At 50.0% G+C, this 13,391-nt stretch overlaps 5 protein-coding genes across 5 annotated transcripts; 2 read left to right on the top strand and 3 right to left on the bottom strand.

Annotated features, from left to right (window-relative positions):
• Positions 1-380: 380 nt before the first annotated feature.
• Positions 381-1,088, top strand: N7455_006667 (mitochondrial 54S ribosomal protein mL40; the record flags this gene model as incomplete). Its single annotated transcript, XM_040958348.2, has 2 exons — positions 381-606; positions 745-1,088. The coding sequence occupies 2 exons, from the start codon at positions 381-383 to the stop codon at positions 1,086-1,088; spliced, it is 570 nt and encodes a 189-aa protein (XP_040811181.2).
• Positions 1,089-1,806: 718 nt separating this feature from the next.
• rho2 (uncharacterized protein) lies at positions 1,807-2,788 on the bottom strand (the record flags this gene model as incomplete). Its single annotated transcript, XM_040958395.2, has 5 exons — positions 1,807-2,094; positions 2,158-2,349; positions 2,417-2,422; positions 2,503-2,581; positions 2,754-2,788. The coding sequence occupies 5 exons, from the start codon at positions 2,786-2,788 to the stop codon at positions 1,807-1,809; spliced, it is 600 nt and encodes a 199-aa protein (XP_040811233.1).
• Positions 2,789-4,305: 1,517 nt separating this feature from the next.
• N7455_006665 (uncharacterized protein) lies at positions 4,306-8,009 on the top strand (the record flags this gene model as incomplete). The annotated part of the gene is made up of 3 exons (XM_040958294.2): positions 4,306-5,413; positions 5,488-5,732; positions 5,787-8,009. 3 exons carry the CDS (start codon positions 4,306-4,308, stop codon positions 8,007-8,009), a joined length of 3,576 nt encoding a protein of 1,191 aa, XP_040811211.2.
• An 881-nt stretch (positions 8,010-8,890) lies between these two features.
• On the bottom strand, positions 8,891-11,806 carry N7455_006664 (vacuolar protein sorting-associated protein 35; the record flags this gene model as incomplete). Its single annotated transcript, XM_040958283.2, has 5 exons — positions 8,891-9,208; positions 9,268-9,816; positions 9,868-10,868; positions 10,940-11,577; positions 11,667-11,806. 5 exons carry the CDS (start codon positions 11,804-11,806, stop codon positions 8,891-8,893), a joined length of 2,646 nt encoding a protein of 881 aa, XP_040811232.2.
• A 461-nt stretch (positions 11,807-12,267) lies between these two features.
• Positions 12,268-13,110, bottom strand: N7455_006663 (uncharacterized protein; the record flags this gene model as incomplete). Its single annotated transcript, XM_065605402.1, has 1 exon — positions 12,268-13,110. The coding sequence occupies one exon, from the start codon at positions 13,108-13,110 to the stop codon at positions 12,268-12,270; it is 843 nt and encodes a 280-aa protein (XP_065461256.1).
• Between the last annotated feature and the right edge of the window lie 281 nt (positions 13,111-13,391).

Genomic DNA, 13,391 nt, shown 5'->3' with positions numbered 1-13,391 from the left:
TTGATACTACTGAATACCTCTATATCTCTCTATTCGACAAAAATATCAAGTCATGATGATCTCTGCTCAAAAGCCATGTATCGATCCTTATCTGTACCTATTATCAATCTCAAGACTGGCTTAATTGACAAATCATCGGGCGTAGATCTATTTCTTAAGTATATTAGACCAGTCCCTGCTGTTGGATAATTAAATTAATCATAAAAAGAACATGAAGCACAAATGCGTCGCAACTAAAGATGCATGCAGCGGTAATGTTAGTATCATCAAGCGCGCGGCTAAACAGGCGGACAAGATTCTGCCGTCAAGGAATTATTCCCCGTGGAACTCAATTACATCGAGCCCTTCCAACTCCTACCACCCAACAGACAACCATCACAATGAAGTCCTTATCACCAGCCCTCGCGTCTCTCGCGAATGTCTTCAAGATTCCAATGTCAATGGCGCCGGTCCGCCCATCAATTTCCCGGGCGTGCCACGAGACCCTGAACCGCCAAACACAACAGCCCGGCCCGGTCACAGCAGCTCTGCAATCAGCGCCATTCTCGACGACAAGCGCAATGGCCGCGAGAAAGGGCAACGGCCCTGTAGTTGACAAGCGCATCAGTATGTGACATACCCCTGCGCCGAGCTTCCACGCTCATCCCGAGTCCCGAGCCCCCCAACCAAACCAAACACGTCTTATGTCCAAGACCAAAGAAGGGAAAAGAACCAAAAACTAACAATCGCTTTCCAACGCTTTAGCTCTGATCCGCTACTTCCTCCACCACCCTCTCACCCCCCGTCCCCTCCGCTTCTCCCGCAACCGTTACCTCCGCCACTGGACTATCCACCGCGCCTGGCAACTGTTCCAGGCCCAGCAGCGCCGCAAGCACGAACTTGAGATGATGCGCCAGTACCAGAGCATGCAGGATGCATGTGAGGAACTGCGCACCGGTGCGGGCGATGGAGGAAAGCTGTTCCGTATCTCCATGAACAAGAAGGGTATCTTCACTGATATGTTCCCTATCGAGTATGCTCGTATGCAGACTGAGTCTCCTCCTTCTGATGGATGGAACCACGATTGGAAGAAGCCTGGTCAGAAATAGAGAACTCGATGGAGAGATTGTCTGGTTGGCTTTGATGTTGGTTTGAAGATTCATTGGACTGGAAGGCCCAGGATATATGTATCATTTTGGCGCTATGTAACATATGCATTTCTCTTTGTTTTTTATTGATATACTAGTTCGCATTTCAAGCTCCATAACACTTTATTTGAGTTGCACATGCTTTTCCAGTGCGATATGCTCTGACTCTGTATGGATATGGAGAATAGGATAGGTCTACGGCGTATGAGGTACCGAAAGGAGATAGTTGATTATATGGTACCCTGAGGGGGTGTTGAGCACAATGTATGAGAAATGAGCGCTGAAAACAAAGGCACCAGAATTACTACATGAAAAGAAAAGAACACAATGAGTGAGATCGCAATGTACTTCGGGGAATTGAGTGATAAGAAGGAGGGGAATCCGGAGTTGCACGTGCATAAGCATCAGCCACAAAGACGCAATTGATCAAAAAAGACGTAAGAAAATACCTGCAAGGGAAAAGGCACGGTTGAAAATAACCGGAAAGCAGAGATCGTACCCAGATCAATCGACCGGGTTAGCACAAGAACCTCCCAAACACCAGTGATGCATGATACAACGGAGCGTCGATTGATATCTTCATGGTTGACACCAAGTATCAATCAACTTCCCAAGTCAACAGAAAAACCGCGCGCTGGCAGAGAAAGAGTCGGCATTTTGCACATCCCAAATTGCATCATCAGATAACCACGCAGCAAGACGATTTGCGTTTGTCAAAGGTGAGCAATGCAGCACGGGTAGCTGCCTCGAATACATCGTCAACACCCTCGCCCGTCAGAGACGAGCATTCAAGATATTTGCGGGCTCCAATCGACGTTGCGATATCACTGCCCTCTTTTGTCGTCACGAACTTGAGTGACTTCTTGCGCATTTCTTCGATTGCCAATGGGTCTTCACGAAGGTCTTTCTTCAGTCCAACCAAAAGGATCGGCACACCGGGGCATCTCTCGTTTGCTTCGTCGATCCACTATACCGCAGATCAGTACCACTGCCGATTCACTGCCGATTCTGGAATTTATCTGAAACGAACCTTGTGTTTCACGTTCTCCAACGAATCTGGAGTATCCATCGCGAATCCAATCAGGAGGACATGGGCCTTCGAGTAAGCCAATGGTCGCAAGCGCTCATAGTCTTCTTGTCCTGCTGTATCCCACAGAGCCAATTGGACTGAACGGCCATCGACACGGCAATCCGTCACGTAGTTTTCAAATACAGTTGGTACCTAACGGGGGGGGGGAGATGTCAGAGATGTGGTTGGGACGGGGTGTATCGAGGTCGAGAGTACTAACATAATGCTGCGATATAATGACATGTTAGCCACTTGACTCTGCTTCCAGGGGCCTCTTGTAGGGGCCTGCTCAAGGATTAAACTCACAGTTGGGAAGTACCCGAGGGTAAAGACGCTGAGCAAACTGGTTTTTCCACATGCACCATCACCAATGATCACAAGCTTCCTATCAAGAGAGTCAAGTTAGTACATGCGAACACCATTTTGCCTTCAATCCCACCGGCAATGGGAGCAATGGTATCGGAAGTGCTAGGCTGCCACTTCCAATCTTGCATAATCTCCTTGCCATACCACATGGGGGATGTAAGACACCACATCCAAAAATGGGCTGCACATACCTTCGCATCACATTATCATCCTGCTGTTGCGACATTATGAAGGTTGCAAAACCCTTTCGTGATACAAAAGGGTAATGGGAGAGCGGAGGGTATTGTGGATCAGCGAGATGACGCGGAGTTCCGAGTCAGATTTCAGCTGATTACGAGAATTGGCGGACACGGATAGTAAGGAAAGACCAGCCCTGGGCAGATAGTGGCCCAAAAGGATTACAGGGAGATCTTGAAGATGAATGGGTGGACTGAAGATGCACCCAAACAGTGACGTGACGAGTTGTTGGGGGAGGGGGGGTGGAAAGGTCGCGCTGCGGCTGAGGCTAATGATTGGGGGGTTTTTGACGTAGACACGAGAATCCCTAGGTAACCTCAAAATGATAGGGGGGTTTAAAGAGAGAGGAGAAAGGGTAGAAATTGAGTGAGCGGAAGTTTGGGGGAAAAAGAAAAAGAGGCTGAAGCTGAAGAGTAAGATAAGATGAAGGGAAAGACGCTTACAATTACTCATTAAGGCTCACCACGCCGAGTACGAATAGCACTAATATAATATTAATAGAAAGACGGATATCTTTCTCGGTTTCATCATCCGATGGGGACCTTTTTTTATCACTCTCTCTTGTTTTATCACCTTAGGAGATATTTTTAATTAGCGCTCTCCGTGTCTCACCAGCTCGGTGGATCAGAGCGCTCATACTTGTTTCCCCTTGCCCATTTACCCATTCACCGCCTAATATAGAGGGAGATATTGCAGGCAGATCAAAGGCGGCCATGTCAGGGATCATGTGACTCAAAACAATGTAGTGATCAGCATGAAGGAGTGAGATGTAGTGTGTCTAGTTTTGTAACCAAGGAAGAAAAACCTAGCTGAAGAGTTGAAATAGTTGAGATCTAAACTTTACTACAGTGAACAGTTTGAAATATCTTCCTACCGTCAAGATACTACCTCTGAAGCATACAATTTGAGATTGGAGCCTGACGATTGAGGCATCAGCTCGCTTGCAGCGGCTATCCCGTTGCGGCGGCACGACAACCAGCCAGAAGACTGGAAAGCCCATCACTCCATCCATTCATTGGCGTTCGATCTGTCGTACCTTCTGCTCTGGCGTTCACTCAGCCTTGATATCTTCCAAGGTTGTTGCTCCTGATTTTAACTCATTGTTTGTTTTTCTCCGCTGGTTTGCCAGTGCTCCAGGAGCTAATCCGAAGCGCAGACACGTCGTGACCCGCCGGGATCATTGTCTTTCAACCCCCCTCCTCCCGTGGCCTTATCCTATCTCACCCCTCACGTTTACCATTACGGAAGTATCTTCTAAGCAAATAACAAAGAACGCGATTGACTCTTTGTGCGTGAATACGCCAAGGGGAATAATTCCGGTAAGTTAACACCAGATCGTGGAGTCATCGGAGCTTTGTTGGTAGGGCTCTTTGGCGCTTCCGTTCTCCGCTTTTCCTCCTCATTCTACCACCCACCTTCTCTGACATTGCTCTTCTAACTCAAAGCTTGCTCTGGCGGTATTAGTATGCTGCTGAGGCAGTCCCTACAGCTTATTTCACCTCCACCATGGCGACCCATATGTCAACAACTCCGCTTCCAGCAACCAACGGCGATACCCACGCGCGGGGTCCCCAAGGCACCACATCGACCGGATCGACAGCGACATCTGCGCCTTCTGTGAATCGCAAGAAGCAGAAACGCCGACAGAAACAGGCTGCTCGCTTAGCCGCGGAACATCCTGATACTTACGCCTCCGGAGATGCGGACTTGCTAGCAACAGATGAACAGCGCTCCTACGATGAAGACCACGAATATGACCTCGATGATCACCACCACACAGCAAGTGGTGATCATTACGGATATGCGTCACCAGAACATCCCCGCGGACCACCGACGATGAACGGACCCGATGACCACCACACTGCCTTAGGCGAGACCTCAAAGAGGAAGAAAAATAGGAAAGCTCGATCCGACTCCCAGAATCATGCTGATCGCAGCTCCACTCCGCTTTCAACCCCGTCCGCCACCTTCTCCCACCCTCCTCGGCCTCCTCAATCCTTGCCATACATAAGTCGATTCACTGGAAAACCTATGAAAAGTAGCAGCATCTGGAACCAGTCAACTCTAGAAGAACGCGAAAATATCAGGACCTTCTGGTTCGAGCTCGGCGAAGAAGAACGACGCCAGCTCGTCAAAGTGGAAAAGGATGCTGTTCTGAAGAAAATGAAAGAACAGCAAAAGCACTCCTGCAGTTGTACAGTTTGTGGACGGAAACGAACCGCGATTGAAGAAGAGCTAGAGGTCCTCTACGATGCATACTACGAGGAGCTTGAACAATACGCGAATAACAATCAAGGCGCATTCGACGAAGGTGCTCCCATCATTCCTCCTCCTCGACTTTATCAACCACCCCTTCGATCCCCAGGGCAGCATACCAGGACGCACGGCCAGTTTCATCCGTCGCGGAGCCGAGTTCAGGAGCTACCCGAAGACAACGATGAGGATTTAGAAGAGGATTACGACGAAGAAGAGGAAGAGGATGATGAAGAGGAAGACGAGGATGAGGAGGAAGAGGATGACGAAGAGCTTTACAGCGACGAGGACCTTGAAGATGATGAAGCTCGAGCAGCCCGGGCTGATTTCTTTGCATTTGGTAACAGTCTAACTGTGAAAGGTATGCAACAAGATCACCTGACCAACATCATGAGGGTTTGACGTCTAACTTTGGATACTGATCATTTTTACCAGATGGAATTCTTACAGTTGCAGACGATCTCCTGAAAAATGATGGCAAACACTTCATTGACATGATGGAGCAATTGGCTGAACGGAGAATGCAAAGAGAGGAAGATACACAGTACGGAATAGCTGCTGCTCATCAGTCCTTCCATGGGCATAATCATGGTCCTTTGGATGATGAGGACTACGATGATGAGGAGGACGATGAGGACTATGATAGTCAAGAGGAGGAAGAGTTCGACGAGGACGAAATGGTACGCGTCTACAATCTCATATTGTTCAGACCCACTTACTAATAATATTAATAGGATGCCATGACTGAGGAACAACGCATGCAGGAAGGCCGACGGATGTTCCAGATTTTCGCCGCCCGAATGTTTGAGCAACGAGTCATGACGGCATATCGAGAGAAGGTCGCCGAACAACGTCAAAAACAACTAATTGACGAGCTCCTCCAAGAGGAGACGTTAAACGAGCAGCGCAATGCCAAAAAGGCCCGGGAAGCGCAAAAGAAGAAGGATAAGAAGCGATTGCAAAGACAAGCAAAAGAAGAGGAGAAAGCCCGCCGGGACGCCGAGAAGGCAGCTGAAGAGGCAGCTGCTAAGGCTGCGCAAGAGAAGAAACTCGAGGAACAGCGATTGAAGCGCGAAGAGCAACGGAAAAAACGTGATGCCGAACGAAAGGCGCAAGAGGAAGAGCGTGCTCGCAAAGAAGCCGAGAAGCAGCGACGACTCAAAGAAGAACGGGAACGTCAAGCCGAAGCTGAGCGTAAGCAACGAGAGCAAAAAGAGGAAAAGAAGAAGCGAGAGGATGCCAAACGCAAAGAGAAGGAAGAGCGTGAGGCCTTTGAGAAAAGAACCAGAGAGGAGCGTGAGCGCAAAACGCGTGAAGACCAGGCGAGGAAGGACCGAGATGCAGCACGAGAGCAGGAAATCCGAGATCGTAGTGGGAAGCGCGAGCAAGTCAGAACCTCGCCACCACACACTCTACCAGGCGTCATCCCATACAATCTCCAGTCTCAGGCACCTCCTGGTTTCCTACAGTCTCCGCATTATCCTATGGCGACACCCATTGTTCCCAAGGTCTCGACTCCGGGACGACCTCGTCAGCAATCTCACCATGGCTCTTCTACATCCTCCCCTCACTCTCAACCTAACAGCGCCGATTCCTCTCACCACCCTTCCATCTCTCCACGTTCCATGGGTCATCAGCAGTCAGGCGCGGCTTTCGGTGCCAGACAAGGTTATCAACAGCCTCCTTTGCACCATCCTCAGCCTTCCGCTCCTCTGTCACCTCTAGGGCGCACAAACCCTTCAGCATTCGCTGGCCTCGGCGGTCTACCGTTCAACCCGCCGGGCATACCAGGAATGGGTCCTCGATCGAGTCACCCATCAGAATCGATGTATTCGTCGAATGCTGGTATGATGAACCCTTTGCGATCATTCAATGGGTCTGGTGGAATTCCTGCGCCGCCTGGGATGAACGGTGTACGCCCCATGCCGCCGAGCCGAGCGTTCGCTGATCCTGGACACGGGCTTCCCTTCGCTGGCAATCATGGAGTGTCTGGGGCATTCCCTCTGCAACAAGCCGGTCTCTCAAAAGCCCATTCCAGGCAGCCGTCTCTTTCATTTGACCGGTCCCCGTTAGAGTCTGGGACCCAGCCATTCCCCATCACACGGCCAAGCCCTATCAAACGTCCATCCAGCTCCGCACAGGACCGGCAGAACAATGGCAATGCTTCAGTGCAGCGAGAAGTGGATGGCTTGAGTGCTCATCTAGGTAGCAGTGCGCTTCTTGACGACACTGATGCTACATATCCATCAAACCTGTCTCAATCATTGCCTGGTGCCCCCGCCCCCGGGGCATTCCCGGGGCCAACCCGAGCGAGCTTCCAAGGATCGTCTTTGTTCTCGGATCCTCTTGGGTCCCCACACAATAACTTCGCGGTTGGTTCTCCAATGGGAAACCCCACATGGAGTGCGACGCCCTTTGGGGGTTCCCCCTTCCCTGCCACATGGGGACCCACCCCCACTGGAACTGGCTGGCCTCCTAATAATGCATTCGCAGCGGGTGGTCATCATCGGCCCCACACTTCTCGACCCGTTACAATTCGCCTGTTGGTCATCCAAGCATGCAAGCAGCTGAACTCGATGACCAGCCCGCAGAAGGGTGCTGGAAGCTTCCACGATGTGAATCTTGTTCTCGGTCAGGTGGAGCAACTGCGCAGCTCAGGCGAGCCATCGATCTCTTTGGATGAAATGCTTGATATCTGCGATACAGAAGGCAGTCCACAGAATGGTGGCGGATCGTTCTCTATCAAGGAAGGCCCGAGTGGGCAGTCCGTCCGATTCGAACCCGACCCCAACAGCGCAGTATCCGGTCATCGGGGTAGCATTGTGCCTGGCGATATCGGCAGCCCGATCCCTAGTAACAGCCACCCAGCCCCTTTCAGTGGATTTGGTGGGCCCTCCGTGCTGCGGCAGTATTCTTCGCCTCCGACTGGCTTATTCGGCGGGACTTCTCTATCCTGATCACGATTTGATGCCAACCCGGCCTTGGGATGTATCTTCTTCTTGGCCTCCTTTCTGCACTCTTGCTGGAACGACTTTGAAATGCCCTCTCATCTATTTCTTTTTCATTTCCTTTTTTTTTTCATCCTCTTTTATTGAAGCGTCATGGATTAACGTCATACTCACACATCTGCCTACATCTTTCTACTCGAAAGGGTTACTGCTATCGATATGGGTTCTTTATTTGCTTGGTATTTTTCCAATGTGGTTGGATGCTTTACTTTTTGAAGTATGGCATCCGGATTTGTTTTCATGTACCGTATGAGTCTGGCCTTTCTACATTATGCAGCGATATCCGTGGAGTTAGGGTTAGTCTCCCACTCCGTCATCGTCTTGACCAATTGCATGATCGAAGGTTTCTTCGGCTTTGTTTTGTTGGTTTCCACGTAGAACTTGGGAATAGAACTTAAGAACGTAGAGATATATATATATACTCATCACGTGCTATGCAGAAAGGGTTTATATATACCCTAGAGGGAATTCGGTATGGTTTCCTGTTGTATGTGAGCATATTTTCGATGATTAACCAACACATCGGTGCTGCCCAGGCGCTTGGTTGTTCTACAAAAAGGAAAAACAGAATTTGTCCATTGCCAATACAAATCACGTTGAAAGGGTATGGTGTTATCCGGAGACAATGATACACTTGTATATACTAGGAATGAAAAAAAAAACCGAGGAGCAGCAAGAGAGAAAAAGAGGCGGGCTTCCAGGAACAAGAGAAAGACAAAAGAGACCGAGGAAATAGTAGAGCACAAAAAACAAGTCCTGCTAGGAGGATCAAAGCAGAAACCCCACATGACACATGACATACAGTGCTTCTTGAAGGTCCCATCTGGCAATTACTTTGGCGGATCTGTCACAATGCCTTCGTATTCGCGAGAGCGAATATACTCCAACGTGCGTTGGAAGTGGCGCTTCGGGCCGTCGAGATTAGCATTTGCTTCGTCTTCATTGGTCTGCAGGTTGGAGTGAATAAGTTCGATGAGACCGTTCAAGTACTTCGTAGTGACGGTCTCGTTCTGCTGGTCGAAATAGTAGACATAACGGTTCAGGATTTCCACAAAGAGCTCGACGGAGACAGCGGTATCCATGCAGGCGTCAGCCACACGGAGGGCACGCTGGAGGCACTCGAGGACCCGTTTGCCGTCGCGGTAGAGCTGCAAAGTTGACGTCAGCTAAAAGATACTAAGACATTGGAATTGGAGATGAAACTTACATCTTTGGGATCATCATCTTCACGTTGAGGGTTCTCCACTACCCACCAGAGGTGGCTGGCGAGATACACCGCGCGACATTGATCGGGCTTCTTGAGGAGTTTGCTTCCGTGCAGTGCAGCCTTGGTAATGAGTGTGTCATAGTTCTCCTTAGAGAATCCACGACTCCCGTGTAGGGCGCCTGAAATGATGCAGACGGCCTGGAACTGGGCGCGCGAGTCACTGATCGCATCTTCATAGATCGTGAACGCCTGCGCGAAGAATTCGTAGCTGACTTCCTCAAATCCAGTTTGATCGGCAACCTCGCCACACATGACAAACAGTCGCAGTGCGAGATCGGCGCAACCTGGATTTACGCGCTGGTATAAATTGTTGATGCTCTGGTGCATGAATCGGTATAGAGCCGAAGACTGTGATTGCCAATTGTCGTCGTAATGCTCGCGCGACTTCAGTTTGCGGGCCAATCGGATCGAGGCCGTTATGATTGCAGGGGTAGTATAGCGGATTCGTTCATTACCATCGGCCAATGCCTTGCGCGTTGCTTGGAGAAGCTGTCACAGACTGTTAGTTATAGGGTTCCAACATCTGTGAATTGATCATACCTTTAGCTGGGTGTCATTGTCCGATGCCTGAATCAAGTGCACGAGTCTCGCAAGCCACCCTTGCTCCTCTACCGTCTCATCGGTTTCTCCTCCCCGCCGTTGGGACTGTGACCCGGGGTATCCAGCGGACTGCTGCATGCCTTCCTTGATCAACACTCTTGCTGTCTGGAGCACACGATCGAGATTTTCCGTTGTGGACACCAAGATCTTGTTTTTCAAAAGACTGCGAATGACCTCGCCCGCAACAGCCCTCCTTGTGGGGTATGACTGTGAGCTCAGTAGTGGCAGGTAATGAGGCAACGCCAAGGCTGTGAATATCGAGATGTAAGATTTGAGAGGAGCATTGAGAAGGTGGAGGATGTGTTGTTGGGTTGGAGCCGAATGTAAATCGGCATGATCAGTGTATTCTGCAGTCTTTTGCGTCGCAAAGTCCAGGACCTGGTCGACGTACTCTAACCGATCTGGATAGGTATTCAATGCCAGATTAACAAGTGATACCAATAGGGCCATGGTATCTTGAATCGGCAATGCACGCGTTTTGATCAAATTGACCACTTGATCGTAGAAGATATCGTACAGCTTGATTTCTGCTGGGATACCAGGCTTAGTGTCGTCCCCATTCTCGACTTGCTTTTCTTCCGTCGGCGGTTCAGCAGGCTCGGGGCTTTCTTTGGGTGTTTCTGCTTCGCCGTTCTCGGTACCATTTTCCTTAGAAGTGTCATCGGTGCTGTCGGTGCTGGCCTCCTTTGGCTCTTCAGGTTTGGTTTCTTTCGCAAGCTCGAGCTTTTGCAATAACTTGGTGACAGCTTCTTCCTCGCTTTGCTTCCGCGCTTGTGGCTCTACTGTTGAGTCTGCTTCCCTTGCCGCATAAGAAGACAAACGGTCCATGAGACCAATGACGATTTTCTTCATATCCACGTGTGGGTTAAGTCTGGAAATGGCAGACAATAGAAGGTCCAGGGTGTGCAGGTGGAACTCATCCGGGAAGACCTTTGTGATGACTGTTGAGAAGATTAGCAAATGGACCAAGCAAGAGTATTTTCCGAGTAAAAAAGAAACAAGAGAGCCGTACCTTCCAGGAGATATTCTTGCGCGAGGACATCTCGGCATTGTACAACCTGTTCAAGAAGTGCTTGCAAAATACCCGATTTGTACCCTTCAAGATCAACCAGCTGGCTGAGTCGAACAATGTTGCTACCGACGAGTAACTCCAGTTCGCGTCGTTCTTGTATGCGCCTATCCCGCTCTCGTGAGGGGCCCTGGTGCTGAAGCCGAACCCAGAGCTTGTTCATTTCCACGAAATTCGTCAAAACAAAGTTGATCGAATCCTGCATATTACCCTCTGGGCCATCACCGGTTCCGGAGGGCAAATAATCCCGTGCTTGACCGGAGAGGTAGTATCGCAAGAACAGGCCACGGATCGGGTGTTGCACGCCGCGGCTCATCTCCATCATATCCTTCATGATTTCCTTGACCGGCGCATCTTCGACGGACATGTAAACCGTACCCACAGTAATCATTAAGTACAAGCGGGGAACGATGTTGCCGGCATACTGAACGAGCTCGTATAGGTCGGCGAGGTGGTTGACGGGGTGGTTCTCCTTTAGGTAGACGGACAGGTGTCGCAACGCATCAAAGACGGCCATATACAATTCGTAATACTGCTTCGGGCCGAGACTGGGGGTTCGGAGTTCGGAGACAAGAGTCGATCTGTGGAGGTAATTTCAAGCTGTTAGCATACGAACCCATTGCGCACGTTCCGAGGTCGCTGCCTGGGGGAGTTTCATGGGGGAGCTCACCCGCATTTCAGTGCATCCATGAGCTTTCCAGGAGTCTCTAGGCATTTGCGCATCAGATTCGACTGCTGCCTCACCACCCCCAATGCCTCCTCGAGGAGGCGGTTCTGGTCCTCGGTGACGGGTGGTGGGCTAGCCATCATGGAATGGGTGAGGGGCGGAAGCTAGGGGGAGAACAGGGTGAACACATGCAATGCAAAAACAATGAGCTAGCGAGAGATTGTGCGAATCAATTCATGTAACAAGAATTCAAGGTGGGAATAATGGGGGAGGGGGGGGGAAGAGCGGAAGGAAGTTGAGTGGAGGATAAGCTTGGGGCGTGACACCTTGAGACTCCCCGAGACGTCACCCCGTGTGGACTTACGGCAGCGGATAGCAACTCCAGTACCTCTCTCCACCTCTTATATTGCCAGTGCTTTCACCTATAAACATTTAAAGGCTTTAACTTCTATATCTCTAGAATTCTAGAATTTTTCAATGGCCATCTTAGGTTAAACAAAAAAAATAATCGAATGTGTCCTTAATACCTGCCATACGGTAACAAATTGGGTTGCCTAATCACAAAGGATGTGTGCAACGAGCAACAGAATTAACCACCTCTCCCCTAAAGATTCAATCTCTCCCTATCCAGATCCCAGTCCACCGCATGTCTAACCCCGTCTGCCAATAGAGAATGCTCGCCTCCCACCGGGGAATCGCACTCGGGACACCGACTCGTCTCCCTGGCTAGTCCACAGTCGCCAATGGTAAACGGATGCCCGTTGCGACAGTAGTACCAATGCCCAGTTCCACTGAACTCTTGAGCCATTGCCGAAAGAACTTGAATGCGTTCCTCGTTGGTGATAATCGTGTAGAAGGTGCCTCCGCGCAACATCTTCTCAACGCTGCGAACTTCATCTGCCAATCCTCGTGTCTGGCCTGGGTGCGCATCGCAAAGACCTTGAGCTTTTTGAATGGCAACCTGGCCATTTCTCAAGATCATGTTCCTCTTCTCTGATGTCAAGCAATGTGCTCGTTCGAGGGCATATAGCTGTGCTAGGAAAATATGACCTTCTACCTGCTGCAGAAGTCGTTGGTGAGCGACGGCTTGGTGGATGAGGGTCTGGCAATCATCCTTGATCTTCTGTAGATCAAGCTCGAATCGAGGTATAATATCACTTGATCGTACTTGAGAAACGAGACTCAAAAGGTCAACGAGCAAAGCAATGTCTAGACGGATTAAGAGGGCAGTACCCTGGAGGAAGCCTTTGGTCTGTAGCACATTATCGACATGATCAGGGTTGATTGAGATTCTTTGGCGTTGTCGAGCATTTTCAATCATTTTCCGAACTCTTTCAAATGGTTGCTCCTCGGGTTTCACGCGGCGCCGATAGAGATCAACGCGCCTTCGTAGTTCAAGGATTGAATTCCATCGATCTGGATTTGTGTTCCGAACGATTTCTCCCATGGTCTGGATTTGATGGCTTCGCGAGCCAGATATCTCAATCACCGCTGGCCAAGGAAACTTTCTTTGACCTTTGGTTTCATGCAATTCACGAACAAGCTGGGGAAGTTCCATTGCAAGAGGGGCATATTCCTGGTTGAGCAAGATGATCAATTTTTTCGTCGACTCATCGAGGATAGCTCGGCGAATCAGCCGGCCATATCGCGCGACATCCCTCAATGGGCCACGACAGGTCGCGCATGTTTTGATGTCTTGAATAGAGAACGGGGTCAGTGATACCGAGA

Source organism: Penicillium solitum, assembly GCF_028829755.1.
Source record: "Penicillium solitum strain IBT 25940 chromosome Unknown utg000004l_segment0_segment0, whole genome shotgun sequence".
In the NCBI taxonomy this organism is placed as follows: domain Eukaryota; kingdom Fungi; phylum Ascomycota; class Eurotiomycetes; order Eurotiales; family Aspergillaceae; genus Penicillium; species Penicillium solitum.
The sequence above is the reverse complement of the archived record's forward strand: the minus strand, read 5'-3'. Positions and strand labels throughout refer to the sequence as shown.